We start from the raw sequence: 14,022 nt of genomic DNA on the forward strand, positions 1-14,022 counted from the left end.
AGAACTGGAGCAGCATAGAGGAGTGAGGGGAGGAGGAGTGCTTGTCCTAGGGTGAGTCTAGCTTCGGGACCGAGATATTTTTTGTTTCGGTATAATAGACCTAATTTCTGATGTGTTTTCTTTATACATTGCTGTATGTGTTGACTGAATTTTAATTTGTCGTTGATAATGACTCCAAGGAGTTTTGTGTGAGTGTCCAGTAGGATAGCTGTGTTATTGCACGACTTAATGACAAAGGAGGATTTATGATGATTAAGAGAGTGGGGTAGGAAGAGTAAGAGTTTGGTTTTAGTAGGATTGAGAATCAGTAAGTTTTCTGAAAGCCATTGTTCAGTGGAAAGTAGAGCTGTTTGGGTTAGGGAGTGTAGGTCAGAGATGTTGTTGGCTGTAGAAATTGGTTTGGTGTAGAAATTACATTTGGTGATTACCCTGGGGCTGTGGTGAGACCAAAGTGCAGAGCTCTGAACTGGTAATGACTGGCTGCCAGCCGGAAGCGTAAGTACCTCCTGGACCGCCCGTCCATTTTTATATGGTAGTACGCATCCTGGAGATCGATGGAGCTCATCCAATTGTCCTGACCCAAAAAGGGAAGAATGGACTGCAGTGTTACCATCCGGAACTTTGTTTTCTTGACTGATTTGTTGAGTTTGCGGAGATCCAAAATGGGTCTCCAGTCTTTTTCGGAATTAAAAAGAACCTCGAGTAAGTGCCGGATTTGATTTTTTCTGCCGGGACTTCTTGAATGGCTCTTTATTCTATCAACCTTTGAACTTCTAGGTTTTCTTGATCCCGAAGACTGGGTAGAACATCTGGGATTGACTGTTGATTTGTTGGAGTGGGTGGTTGGGAGAAGGGAATGTTGTAACCCCTGGATATTATCGACAGTACCCATGTATCTTCCGTGATTGTTTGCCAGGCTTTTGGGTACTGGGATAATCTGCCCATGACTGCCTCCAGAGTTGGACAGTCAGGCCTCCTTTCAGGAGCGCTGGAAAGGCCTGTCAGAGAAGGTATCTCTGTGGACCCCCCCCCCCCGCCACGAGGTTGTTGTCTCCCATTGTTTTCCCCTCTGCCCTGGGGGAAAGGTCTCCTTGTGTGTCAGGCAAAGCTCCCTGGGATTTTCTGAACCACATCTTTCCGTTCTTCTGACCCTTGGGGTAAGGTCTAGAGGGAGCGGAAAAATGTACTCCCACCACAGAGAGAGTTTTGCCATCCCATTCACACCTGGTAAGAGTCTCTCTTACCTGAGGCTCAAACAGCAATGAGCTGTCAAAGGGGGTGTTGGTAAAGGAGGACTTGAAGGGCTCCGCAAATTGACAAAGGCGCATCCAGGAGTGTGTACATAAAGCAACTCCTGTGCCTGCTGCCCTACTCACTTCATCCGCTGCACGAGAGATCAGCTGCATGAAGGAATTAAATATAGATGTCAAGGTCGCAAGCTGTGAAGCTGCCTTGCTCGCAGCTCCTTCAACTCTAGGATCCTGTAGGGTATCTCTTAGTTCCTTTAGGAGATCCCTTTGAAGGCGTGTAAAGTGGGACAAATAATTCAGCGACCTGAGAGTAAAGGCCACTGAAGCAAACATACGCTTCCCATACCTGTCCATCATACGAGACTCTGTTTGGCGGATGGACAGAAGAAGAAGAAGTCTCCGCTAATTCTTTCTTGGTGGCTACCATCACCACCATAGCATCAGCAGGCAACCCTTTGATAGATAGGACCTATCCTCTGGAGAAGTTATGAATTTTATTGGGCCTTCTCGGAACTGGTTCCATAGTCTCTGGGGAGCTCCAGGCCTTCTGACTCACTAAAGCCAGTAGAGGGTCGAAAGTCAGGGACACCCAAGAGGTGGAGGGTTGAGAACCAAATGCATCCAGATACACAGACTCCTCAGAAGGGGCAAGAGATTTCCAGCCACCCCTCTGTCTAAGGATTTCCAGGATGTCTGAAAAAGAGACATCCACAGAGGGGGACCATGGGGACCCTTCTGAGTCCTCCAAGTCTGTGTCTGAAGTGAGAGACTCAGGGGAGTCCAAGTGCTTCCTCTTGCATTTTCTCTTCCGAAGGACCTCCGAGGGGTGCTCAGGAAAGGTTTCGGAAGAGGTGGGATCGTCCAATGGGGCATCCTGGAGCATGGGTTCCCTACCCTTGGGGGGGGGATCGGAGGCAGACTCAGGCACTGAAAGAGTAGGAGCCAATAGAGCTGAAGGTGAAGCGGTCTCAGAGGACAACATGCTCATCACCTCGAAGGCACCACAGTCCCAGCCCAAAGGAGTCCCTGGCTCCAAAGAGCCAGGAGATCTCCGAACCGAGGGCGATGGCTCCAAGGCCAATGTAGGAGCTGAGCTCAACTGCGTTGAAGCACCGAGAGGAAGAGCGGGGTGGGACAAGGGTCCACTGCCACACCCCCCCTCGGATCCTTCGATAGACCAAGACAATGAAGAGATCAGAGCGGTAGTCGGAACTGATAGATCAGAGGTAATTGGAGCCGACGCTTCCACCACGACTTCCATGCACTCCGGCTCTGAACTCAAAGGAGTCTGAGGAGGAATCGATAAAGGTGCATGTTGGGGTGTCGGCACCATTTCCTTGTGTGCTGGGCTCGATAGTAATTTAGCTAAAGCCTGTGTCTTGAGAAGCTTCTCCACCACCCTCTCCACATCATGATCCGAAAGCCTGGATGATCGAGAGGAATGAGAGGAAGACCGATGACTGCCTGCCACAGATTGCAGTAGCGAGGACTGTGGAATGGAGTGCATCGGCTCCAGAGAGGGAGATCTGGTCCTCTTGTGAGTCCTGACTAGCTCCGAAACCACTGATGGAGCCGCCGGAGAAAGAGCTTTGTCGGAACCAACACTTGGATCCGACAAACTCACAGGTTTATCCTTAGATCTAGATGGCTTCGACATCGGAGCTGACGAAGATGATGGCTTAGGGGACTTTTACTGTTTTTTTTTGCTGTCTGGGAACCCTCAATAGCAACATCAAAGGGGTTCTTGAGTAAGCCTCGTAAAATGAACTTATTTTTCCTCTCCTGCAGGACCCGAGAACTAAAAGCATGATGTATAGAACACGAGTCTTGCAGGTGTACAGCCCCTAAGCAATAGATACAGCTCGTGTGCCCGTCTCTAAGAGACATCTGGCAGCACAAATCACACTTTTTAAAACCCGAAGGTTTTGACTCCTTAGGATCTTTGCACATGGTAGAAGTAACTACAATATTACCAAAGAGAAAACACCAACAACAGCAACAACAACAACACTGAAAGGAACTTTAAACTTTAAACAAGAAAAAGAAAGGAGGGAAGGGGAAGAGCCTCTAACTTAAACGGCAACTCCCCTCACTCAGGAGATCCTCTAACTTTAACAGCTGCTCCTATAAGAAAAAAAAAAGGGAGTTGAAAGGAAAAGGCCCTTAAACAAATACAGGCTAAGAGAATGGGAACAGGGAACCCTCTAAGTCAAACGGGCTCAAGGAAACAAGTTAGGCCTGAAGGAAAAGTATGACGGCCACAACAACAACAAAAAGGCAGCAGCAGAAATGTCAGAAAAGCACTAACCTAAGCTAAACAGACTATTAACACTAAACTAAGAGAAGTTAGCTATCTGAAAGCAAACAAATTTGAGTAAATATCACAAAAAGAAGAAAATACTTAGCCTGAGCCAGTATGAGCAATCTCCATGCTGCAAGCGGCAAACGAGATCTGGGTAACTACCACTAGGCATGGTAGGATAGGGGCTAGCTTCGAGCCAGTAAAAAGCTCTCGAGCTATAGTATATGGCAGAGTTGGAGCCGAGGATCGGCTCCGAACCCAACCAGCAAGAACAGAGGTGAGATGGGACAACATATCAAATAGTACACATTTTATCGGGAATTATTTCCACTGTACTGCTCTTGGTACACTGACGATGAGACCTCAGTATAGCTCTTGCCATTTGGAGAGACTTTTTTTTTTTTTTAATTTCCCCAAGACTTTTGGGTTTCTAATAGCATGACAGTAATGGACTTCATTCCTAAGTCAAAATATGATTAAAGTTTATGAAATTAGTATTGTTTCAGTCTTTGATGTTAGCCAGAAGTGCTCTTTGCAGCACCTGCAGTGTGTCCAGTAATGACTCCTCATGCAGTTCGTATGGAGTCACATGTATTGGTAATGTATCTAAATATGGTTGTAGATTATTTTTTATAAGAACAACTCCTAAAACTATTTGGATATCTTTCTTCCACTTTGCTCGTTTCTGCCTTCAAAGCCTGATATTTTATGACTTTGTGTCTCTCTGTACGCAATACAGTGTAGTCACTGGGTGTAGCGATTTCAATGATCAATGTTAGTTTTGTCTTCTTTTCATGGACCATTATGTCTGTTTTTTTCTCACATCTGTCTTTTGAACTGTTGGTAATGGGTGATCCCACGTGATGTACACCTCATCATTTTCTATGATGCTTTGTGGCTCATGTTTCCAGTGGTTTTCAGCTACTTCAGTATTATAATGTTTTCACAATCTCCAGTGCAACAGTCTTGCCATGTTATTATGCCTTTCTGCCATTAGTATGTCACAACCAGCAACAAGGTGTTCCAATTCTGTTTTACAAAAACTATATTTGTCTGTTTCGCCCACATGTTCAATGGACTTTGTAAACCATGTATGTATTCCATTGTCTTGGGCCACCAATATTAACCTTTCATCTTTTGGTTTGAATTTGCCTCTCCTTAACCATTCATTGGTTCGATTCTGATCAACAGGAGGTTGTTCCAAGAGTTTTCTTTACTTGCAACTATATTTATGCATTTTCCATATTTCTTGCCTTCTTATTTGGTCCTTCACCTTATATTCTTTCTTTTGTTTTTGTTTTGTTTTGTTTTTGTTTCTTGGCACATTCAGTTGCTGTCTGATTTTTATCTACTTCTGGTTTGATTTCCATTCCCACTAGACGCCGATATGCTTTTGCTAGACTAAGCAGGGAAGTCATCTTAGATTTATTCTCCTCATGTCTCAAAACTTTCACTATGTTTGGGTCTTGTGAGGTCAGCAGATATGTATGCAGTCCCAAAATTGCAGATCTGTACATGTAATCAGTTTCAAGGAGGGCCCATACCTCCTTCGAAACTGGAAATGTATAATCTTGGTATACACTGATTTTTATAAATAATTTATGAGCATGAAGCATCCTTCTTGTTTTCCTGTCTAATCTATCCCACACCTTTTGGGAGTCGGTCAATCACTCCAAAACTGTAAATTAGGACAGGAAGGGCAAATTGATTTATAGCACAAACTTTTTCCTAGATGTCAATGCTGTTTTCAGGATTAATTTGTCTTCTAAAATATTCCTAAGTTTTATTTGCATTTGTTCATGTTTTATTGTTGATCCTTCATCAATTCCCAAATATTTATACACTCTCTCTTGCTCAAGTTCTTTTATATCACATTCTTGTCCCAAACTGATGTTTTATTGGTGCTGCAGCTTTCCTGCTTTAAAGGTTGCTTTTGCACATTTATCAAGACCAAATGGCATTCTTACATCATCTGAAAAAGTTTTGACTACTTGCAGTTGTGCTTTTAGTTCCTCATCTGATGAGCTATACAATTTTAAATAGTCTACAAAGAGATGAGAAGTATTTACACTTTGTTGCTTTCTGGGAGCCAAATTATAGCCATGACCTAATCTGTTAAGCAGACAGTTTAATAGATTCAGGGCAAGGCAAAAGGGCAGCTGTGACAGAGTGACCCTGAAATATTTCCCTTTGTATTTTTATCCCTGGAATAATAATTTGTCCTTTATCATGGCTTAACTGCAAAGTCGTTTGCAACTGTTTCATGGTCGCTGTGCTGTAGTTTCAGTGTAGGGTGTATCTTATACATTTTTAAGCACTCCTTTATCCATGAATGTGGAATACTGTCAACTGCTTTTTTTGTAGTCTTTCTGCTTGCTGTTGGTGATAATGGTGGAGATATCCCCATTGTAATGTAATACTGTTTATTTTGGGATACACTTTGCTTGTGTTTCATGTGTCCCCACTAGAAGAACAATTTTGTCTTTTTGCAGCTTTCCTCATTACTATATTCTGCTGTTCTAATAAAATGTTTCTGTGTTGCAGGCTGCCAAATATCCGCTTGGACCGCCCACGCTTTGTGATGATGGCATCCTGTGATTCACCTGTGCAGGTGTATGAGCGATTTAATGTTACATACACTTTGCTGAACAACCTCCAGGACTTCTTGGCAGTAAGGCTTGTCTGGACACCAGAGAATGCAATTGCAGGTGAGAACTAATTGTTGTAGCTGTATCCAGATGACCCATTTTGCACCATAGTTTATTCATAACGTGTGAGCAAGTCTGGTTTTTTTTGTTTGTTTTTTGTTTTTTTTTTTGTTTGTTTTTTGGATACATTGAGAAAGAGTTAGAAATTCTTAATTTGGAAAAGTCATGTTTCAGACCTAGGATATTTATTAGCCATTGTCATTAAGGTAATTTTGTTTTAAATAACTGACCATATATTCTGTGTGTCTGCATTGCTGTGTGTGTGTGTGTGTGTGTGTGTGTGTGTGTGTGTGTGTGTGTGTGTGTGTGTAATATGTACTTACGAAGGTTGTAGTACTGTTCGGAGATTTTTCATTGGAAGACAGTTTGCATTAATATGCAAACATTAGAAAAAATCTCAAACACTATGTGAAGTGTGAACAAGCTTTCCACACCTCCTTTCACCCAGATTTAAAATGACTTCCCTTGAGGTTGTTTAATCACTGGGTAAGTAAGCAGCTTTCAGAAGTAGTATTCCACAAAAATTCAATTCACTGAAGTGATAGATAAATGTTATTTGTGTGTGTTTTTCCTCACTGTAGAGAAATTTCGGAGTTCATAGGTTCATAGGTTCATAGGTTCATACTAGGCTATCTGCCCCTATGCCTATCATTTTGTCTCCCTGTGGTTCTGAGGGATCTAGATTTTTGAGGTGAAGCATATTCATCAAATCTGGGTTTGACATGGCCTTATAATGAGACTGAATAAAGCTGGAGTTCTTTCAGTGACCTTTATCCTTTTGGTGAGGAACTTTTGGGGCCTTTCAAGCTGCATCAGGTGGGGCGATATAGAAGCTAACTACTTTAGCAAGGTATATTTATTTAGCAGTGGGGCTTGCCCCCAGTCTCGGCATTTTGAAGTTCGAAGTTTTGAAACTTCGAGCTTCTGAAGTCAATCCATAAATGTATGTATACATGTACACACACATACACATATATGTGTGTGTGTGTGTGTATGTATGTATATGTGTATACACACACACACACACACACACACACACACACACACACACACACACATACAGACACAGAGAGAGAGAGAGAGAGACGCATTTTCTTTCTTATTCTTACTGTCAAATCATCTACCAATCACCCTTCTAGCTCTGTCTCTGTCAAGTCTCATCATCTACGCTTTTAAGTACAACTCTGGCTCTGTCCCACTCCTCATTATTTATATCTTTTTCTGTACTCTGCCTTATTTATCTCTTGTACTTTTTTTATGTTGTGCTCCCTATGGTAGAACACTGATCTCAGAATACTAATTACAGTATTAGCGCAGCTTACATAAACTGTAACATATAAACCAATATAGCAAACATTTATATATATATATATATATATATATATATATATATATATATATATATATATAATTTTTTTTTTTTTTTTTTTTTTTTTTTTTTTTTTGAGAGAGAGATTTAGAGCAGTTTGCAACAACAGTTCAGCAAGATTAATTTTAGCTTAGCCCCATGGCCCAGAGGGACAGAGCCCTGACTACACCCCAGACAGCATGTGTTTGGCCAGTAGAACAGGTGCTGGAGAGACTGGGTGAGGAGAATGGTAGTGAGTGGCCAGCACAGGCTCACCCATCGTGGGGTAAGGGACAGCTTGACTTACTGCACTTGTGACACAGGAATACAGGTACAGCATGAAGAGCCTTGTGTGTCCAAGCTGCAAGCAATGCTGCTTGGTTAGGAGGTTGCACTTGCACCCTCTAAGGCAGCTATAGCATAGCTTGCAAGGCTGATGGGGGGGTTAGGACATGCAGCAGACTGGCCCACTGCTAACACCGGACTCTCACTTCCACCGTGGAATAAATAGGCCAGGGATTCTCACCCCAACAGAGGAGTAATTGAATAATTTTGGTGAGGGAAGGGGAGTTATTTTAATTCATTGCTTCTGTGTTGCTTTTATGTTTAACGTGTTCCTCTTATGTAACATAATGATGTTACAAGCGTGCTGTGTTTTGATTCTACAGATTAGTCTTATCTGAAAGGCGCAGTAATACTGACATGACACTGAATGGTAGTACATCTGGAAATATTTTGTTTGCATCCCTTTTCTGTTTCATTTCTGTTGTATGTATGTGCACAGTATACTTCACTTTGATATGCTGTGTTTTGGTTGCTCCTGGGTCCCATATGAAAAATGGTTTCCCAGCAAGACCAAGCCGGTTAACAAAGTAACAAAGCTTAAGTAATACATGTAATCATATTAAGTTAAATCTCATACATTGCCCTGCAGGCACTTACTTTGTAACTGAAAAATATCACAGTCATGACTTGGGTTCACAGAGCAGTATGTATTTTTTACAGTGAAGTGATAATTTACAAAAGTAATGAATAATAAGAACAGGGTTAAATAAGTGTGTATGACATAAAAGTTGGAACAGAGCTAGATTTTGAATCTTTACAGAGAGTGAAAGGAATGGCACATCACAAGATAACAGAAAGCAAATGTTGTTGCATAAGGATTTAATAAATAGATGCTGTTTATGGGCATTTTTTTTTAATTTGCACAGGATTCTTGATTTTTGACTTCTGTAGAGAGATGGTTTCAAGTTGCAGGTTCCAAGGTTCCAGTCTTCGGGAAACATTTTGACCCACAGCAGATTTGAATGATGGTCAAGCCAGTGAGAAGGAATTGTTTGTGTACTTCTCAAATCATACACATTTTACTGAATGGGGAGTTTTTCTTTGGGGGGGGTAGCAGTAGCCTTGTTTTAGAACCTTAAAAATCTTTGTGCAGAGCAATTGAGCATGTATAAGGTTTACAGGTTAATTAAGGGTTTTGTATAGTAGATTGATAGGACAGTTTTCATTAATGGAAGGTCAAGTTCTTCTGTATGAAGAAGGGTATTAATTAGGGATGTTTGAGTCAACTTTTGTACATGGTATATATGGATAGATTTATAAATGTTTTAGCAGAGAGTATAGGAACATAGCAACAATACTAGGAAAGCAATCTGAAGGCCTATAAGAGACCTAGCCATGTACACCATTAAGTAGTCACACTTAACTTTTGCACTTCTGTTTTCAAGCACTTAACAGCACTTATCTCCCAGCTGTAGCAGGGCTGTGCATGACAATCCAGAGGTAAATGTGTGTCTACCTGTCTAATCATCAAGACTGCTTTTAAATGTAGTCAAAGAAGTACTTCATTTGACCTGTAGTGGTTAACTTATTCCATAGGCTGGAAGTATGTTTAGTTAGGAACCTACCTCTCCAGCAAGTCTTGTTTATTTCTCGGTGTAGATTTAGGCCCACTAGTGTGGCTGTTTTATAGACCCACTGGTTTTGCAAAGAAACAGAAGGTCAAATAGGGCTGGGTCTTTCATGGCTCAAAAAGCATGACACAGTTCTCCTTGGAGCAATCTCTAGGCTACTGTGTATAAACAAGTTGTGCTAATCTAACCAGATAGTTAAGAGATTTTAAATATTTGTTGCTCTTGTTAAGATATAATTGGAGCATTTCTAGTTGAGCAGTATGCTTTTATTTATACATAAAAAAGGGGTCACTGTGTTAAGTGATGGATCTGATAAGGGAAGAGTACAGTGGCAAGATGACTTCCCCTGACCTTGAAGATATTCTCTTGGAAATTAGCTAGACCAGATAGATGAATTTCCTAACTGTGGTGGAAACATGCTTGAATGAGAGAATTCTTCATACAAGTACCCAAGTCTCTTATGACCGTGTCTTTCTGAAGAGGAGTACCATTAAAAACATATTAGGTAGGAGGAATTTTTTTTAATGTATGCTGCTACACTGCAGTTTTTTGCATTTAACTTGAGAACATTTTCAGTACCCCTGGAATGTGCTAATTCCAGCCCTTGCTAGAGTTGTTTAATATAAGTAGATGAGTGGATAATGGTGCCCAGTTTTCAGTCATCAGCTAACCTGGTCAGCCACACTTCTAGGATATTGGACTAGATGTCTGCAAAATAAATGCCAAGCAGTAGAGAACCCATCATTGATCCCTGTTTATGTGATAGGTGTAGAAGTGAATACAACAAAAATGAACTTCCTCCTGGAAAGCGAACAACCACGTACCACAAATAAGGGCACCAGCCTCCTCTTCTTAAAGAACAGAATTTATTCCAAACACGTTGCCATACAACTGCAAAAGCACTATTAAAAGTGAAAATAGTGTAATGTTAAGCGCTTTCACCCACTACAATGTGGGCTTCCTCTGAACACTGAAAAACTGAACACACACTTCCTTTATTTGAAATTTGGCACCATAATCCACTCGTTCAAACTTTTAAAGATATATACAAAAACCTCAAATATTGCAACGTTGTTCCTAAACCCAAAATAGTATTTACCTACAAATGGGCTATTGCAATGTGAAGAACATATAACTGATGTGTATCAAAATCTTCCTAAAAAAAAAAACTATATATATATATATATATATATATATATATATATATATATATATATATATATATATATACACACATTATGTACCTGACAAAAAATATATGTATATATTCTAGTAAAAAACCTAAAAAAGGTTGATATTATTACATTAAAATGCATATATACATTGTCTATAACCATATAAAGTACCCGTGAACTGATAAAAAAATGCATGTCAACTAATAAAGAAATACATAAATAAACAAATGAAAAAAATATTAATTATGACAGAACCTAATAAAAACCGCCCAATCTAAACCTACACTCCCCCACTATGTTAATCCGGAGAATGTAATGACTGTACAAGCAAAATTTAAGCATTACCTAAATGGAACTCCAGACCTGAAAAATTAAATTAATAATTCTCTAAGATTGGTTTACAAGAAATATAATCATTAAGTCCGGGTGGGTTCGTAGCATCTAAAAATAATTGCCACCATGTCTCTCTAAACCCCAATATAGTTTTGAGGTCACACCCCCTAGGATCTGTATGAATGATTTCTAGTATGGCAAATCTAAATTCATGGGTGTTACCCATCTTTTCAATGGGTCTGTGCAATGCATTCTTAGTATCTCTCTTTCTTATACAATAAATATGATCATATATGCATTGTCTAAAAGTTCTTTCTGTTTTTCCTATGTAAAACCCAGAACATACAATACATTTTGCCATATATATAATCATTTTTGTCTTACAATTGCCATACTTGAATTTGATCCTAGTGTGTCCCATATTATCTAACTTAATACTAGCTGCTTCAAGTATAAATCCACATTGGTTGCACATCCCACATTTAGTGGTGTGTTTCCCTTTGTTATTTTTTTGTAGTGGGTATCATTTGTTTGTTTCTTCCCAGATACCATTTTATATTGCGTCCCATTTTAAGTACAATTCTGGGTCTAGCCCCTATGGTATCCATCCAATGAGTATCTCTCAATAATAAAAAACAATATTTAATTAATATGTTCTTAACCTTTTCAACCTCCGTGTTGAATGTTAATATACATGATTTCTCATATTGAGTTATACCAGTCCGGTTTCCTATACTAGTATTACTTGTATCACTTAATCTAACTCTATGTACATCTCCTGAACCCAATAGGGGTTTGTATTTGTTACCCCATTGAGTAATAATGTTTGATCCTATTTCCTCCATCACCTTAATGGGGTATCCCCTCTCTACAAAAAGTTGAGTAATAAATTTTATCTCATCTACCCTCTCCTTATGATGTGAGGTCATTCTTGCAGCTCTTATGCATTGACCCTTGAATATGTTGTGCTTCATCCTCTCCCGATGAAAGCTTCCATATTCTAAATAATCATTGGGGAAGGTATTTTTCCTGTAGATATGTGATTTTACTTCCCCTTCATGTTTGTATATTACAGTATCTAAATAGGGCAACCCTGTACCACTATAAGCATGGGTAAATTTCAGAAATGTGCTACTTTCATTAATAAAATCTAGGAATTTATGTAAATTAACTATGCTATCATCCCATGTAATATATATGTCATCAAGACATCTAGAATAATGTTTAATATTCTTAAAGTATTCACTAGTAAACAAAATAGTATCCTCCCAATCCAACATTACTAGATTTGCATATATAGGTGCGCAAGCGGCCATAGTATTGGATAATAACTTCATTTATTATGAAGGAGAATATTTCCGTCGCACATGATGGGTGGCAATGGGTTGCCCTATTTAGATACTGTAATATACAAACATGAAGGGGAAGTAAAGTCACGTATCTACAGGAAAAATACTTTCCCCAGTGATTATTTAGAATATGGAAGCTTTCATCCGGAGAGGATGAAGCACAACATATTCAAGGGTCACTGCATAAGAGCGGCAAGAATGACCTCACATCATAAGGAGATGGTAGATGAGATAAAATTTATTACTCAACTTTTTGTAGAGAGGGGATACCCCATTAAGGTGATGGAGGAAATAGGATCAAACATTATTACTCAATGGGGTAACAAATACAAACCCCTATTGGGTTCAGGAGATGTACATAGAGTTAGATTAAGTGATACAAGTAATACTAGTATAAGAAACCGGACTGGTATAACTCAATATGAGAAATCATGTATATTAACATTCAACATGGAGGTTGAACAGGTTAAGAACATATTAATTATTGTTTTTTATTATTGAGAGATACCAATTGGATGGATACCATAGGGACTAGACCCAGAATTGTACTTAAAATGGGACGCAATATAAAATGGTATCTGGGAAGAAACAAGCAAATGATACTCACTACAAAAACTAACAAAGGGAAACACACCACTAAATGTGGGATGTGTAACCAATGTGGATCTATACTTGAAGCAGCTAGTATTAAGTTAGATAATATGGGACACACTAGGATCAAATTCAAGTATGGCAATTGTAAGACAAAAATGATTATATATATGGCAAAATGTATTGTATGTTCTGGGTTTTACATAGGAAAAACCAAAAGAACTTTTAGACAAAGCATATATGATCATATTTATCGTATAAGAAAGAGAGATACTAAGAATGCATTGTACAGACACATTGAAAAGATGGGTAACACCCATGAATTTAGATTTGCCATACTAGAAATCATTCATACAGATCCTAGGGGGTGTGACCTCAAAACTATATTGGGATTTAGAGAGACATGGTGGCAATTATTTTTAGATACTATGAACCCACCCGTTCTTAATGATTATATTTCTTGTAAAATAATCTTAGAGAATTATTAATTTAATTTTTCAGGTCTGGAGTTCCATTTAGGTAATACTTAAATTTTGCTTGTACAGTCATTACATTCTCCGGATTAACATAGGGGGGAGAGTGTAGGTTTAGATTGGGCGGTTTTTATTAGGTTCTGTCATAATTAATATTTTTTTCATTTGTTTATTTATGTATTTCTTTATTAATTGACATGCTTTCTTCATTAGTTGACATACATTTTTTATCAGTTCACGGGCACTTTATATGGTTATAGACAATGTATATATGCATTTTAATGTAATAATATCAACCTTTTTTAGGTTTTTTACTAGCATATATACATATATTTTTTGTCAGGTACATATGTATATATATATATATATATATATATATATATATATATATATATATATATATATATATATATATATATATATATATTTTTTAGTAAGATTTTGATACACCGGTTATATGTTCTTCACATTGTAATAGCCCGTTTGTATGTAAGTACTATTTTGGGATTAGGAGCAACGTTGCAATATTTGAGGTTTTTGTATATATCTTTAAAAGTTTGAATGAGTGGATTATGGT

The 14,022-nt window shown here is 38.9% G+C and overlaps 2 protein-coding genes across 3 annotated transcripts in view; both read left to right on the forward strand.

Moving 5' to 3' along the window:
- LAMTOR4 (late endosomal/lysosomal adaptor, MAPK and MTOR activator 4) overlaps window positions 1–14,022 on the forward strand; it is a 1,302,749-nt gene that overhangs the window by 1,057,343 nt on the left and 231,384 nt on the right. The gene's annotated exons all lie outside the window — the stretch shown is intronic.
- TRAPPC14 (trafficking protein particle complex subunit 14) overlaps window positions 1–14,022 on the forward strand; it is a 634,036-nt gene that overhangs the window by 488,273 nt on the left and 131,741 nt on the right. Inside the window, exon 8 of the mRNA XM_044077266.1 lies at window positions 6,097–6,260. Within this exon, the coding sequence (XP_043933201.1) occupies window positions 6,097–6,260 (164 nt within the window). The remainder of the gene's footprint in view (window positions 1–6,096; window positions 6,261–14,022) is intronic.

The sequence above is a fragment of the Protopterus annectens genome, chromosome 7.part0 (assembly GCF_019279795.1).
Source record: "Protopterus annectens isolate FY-2018-M chromosome 7.part0, PAN1.0, whole genome shotgun sequence".
NCBI classification, from domain to species: domain Eukaryota; kingdom Metazoa; phylum Chordata; order Ceratodontiformes; family Protopteridae; genus Protopterus; species Protopterus annectens.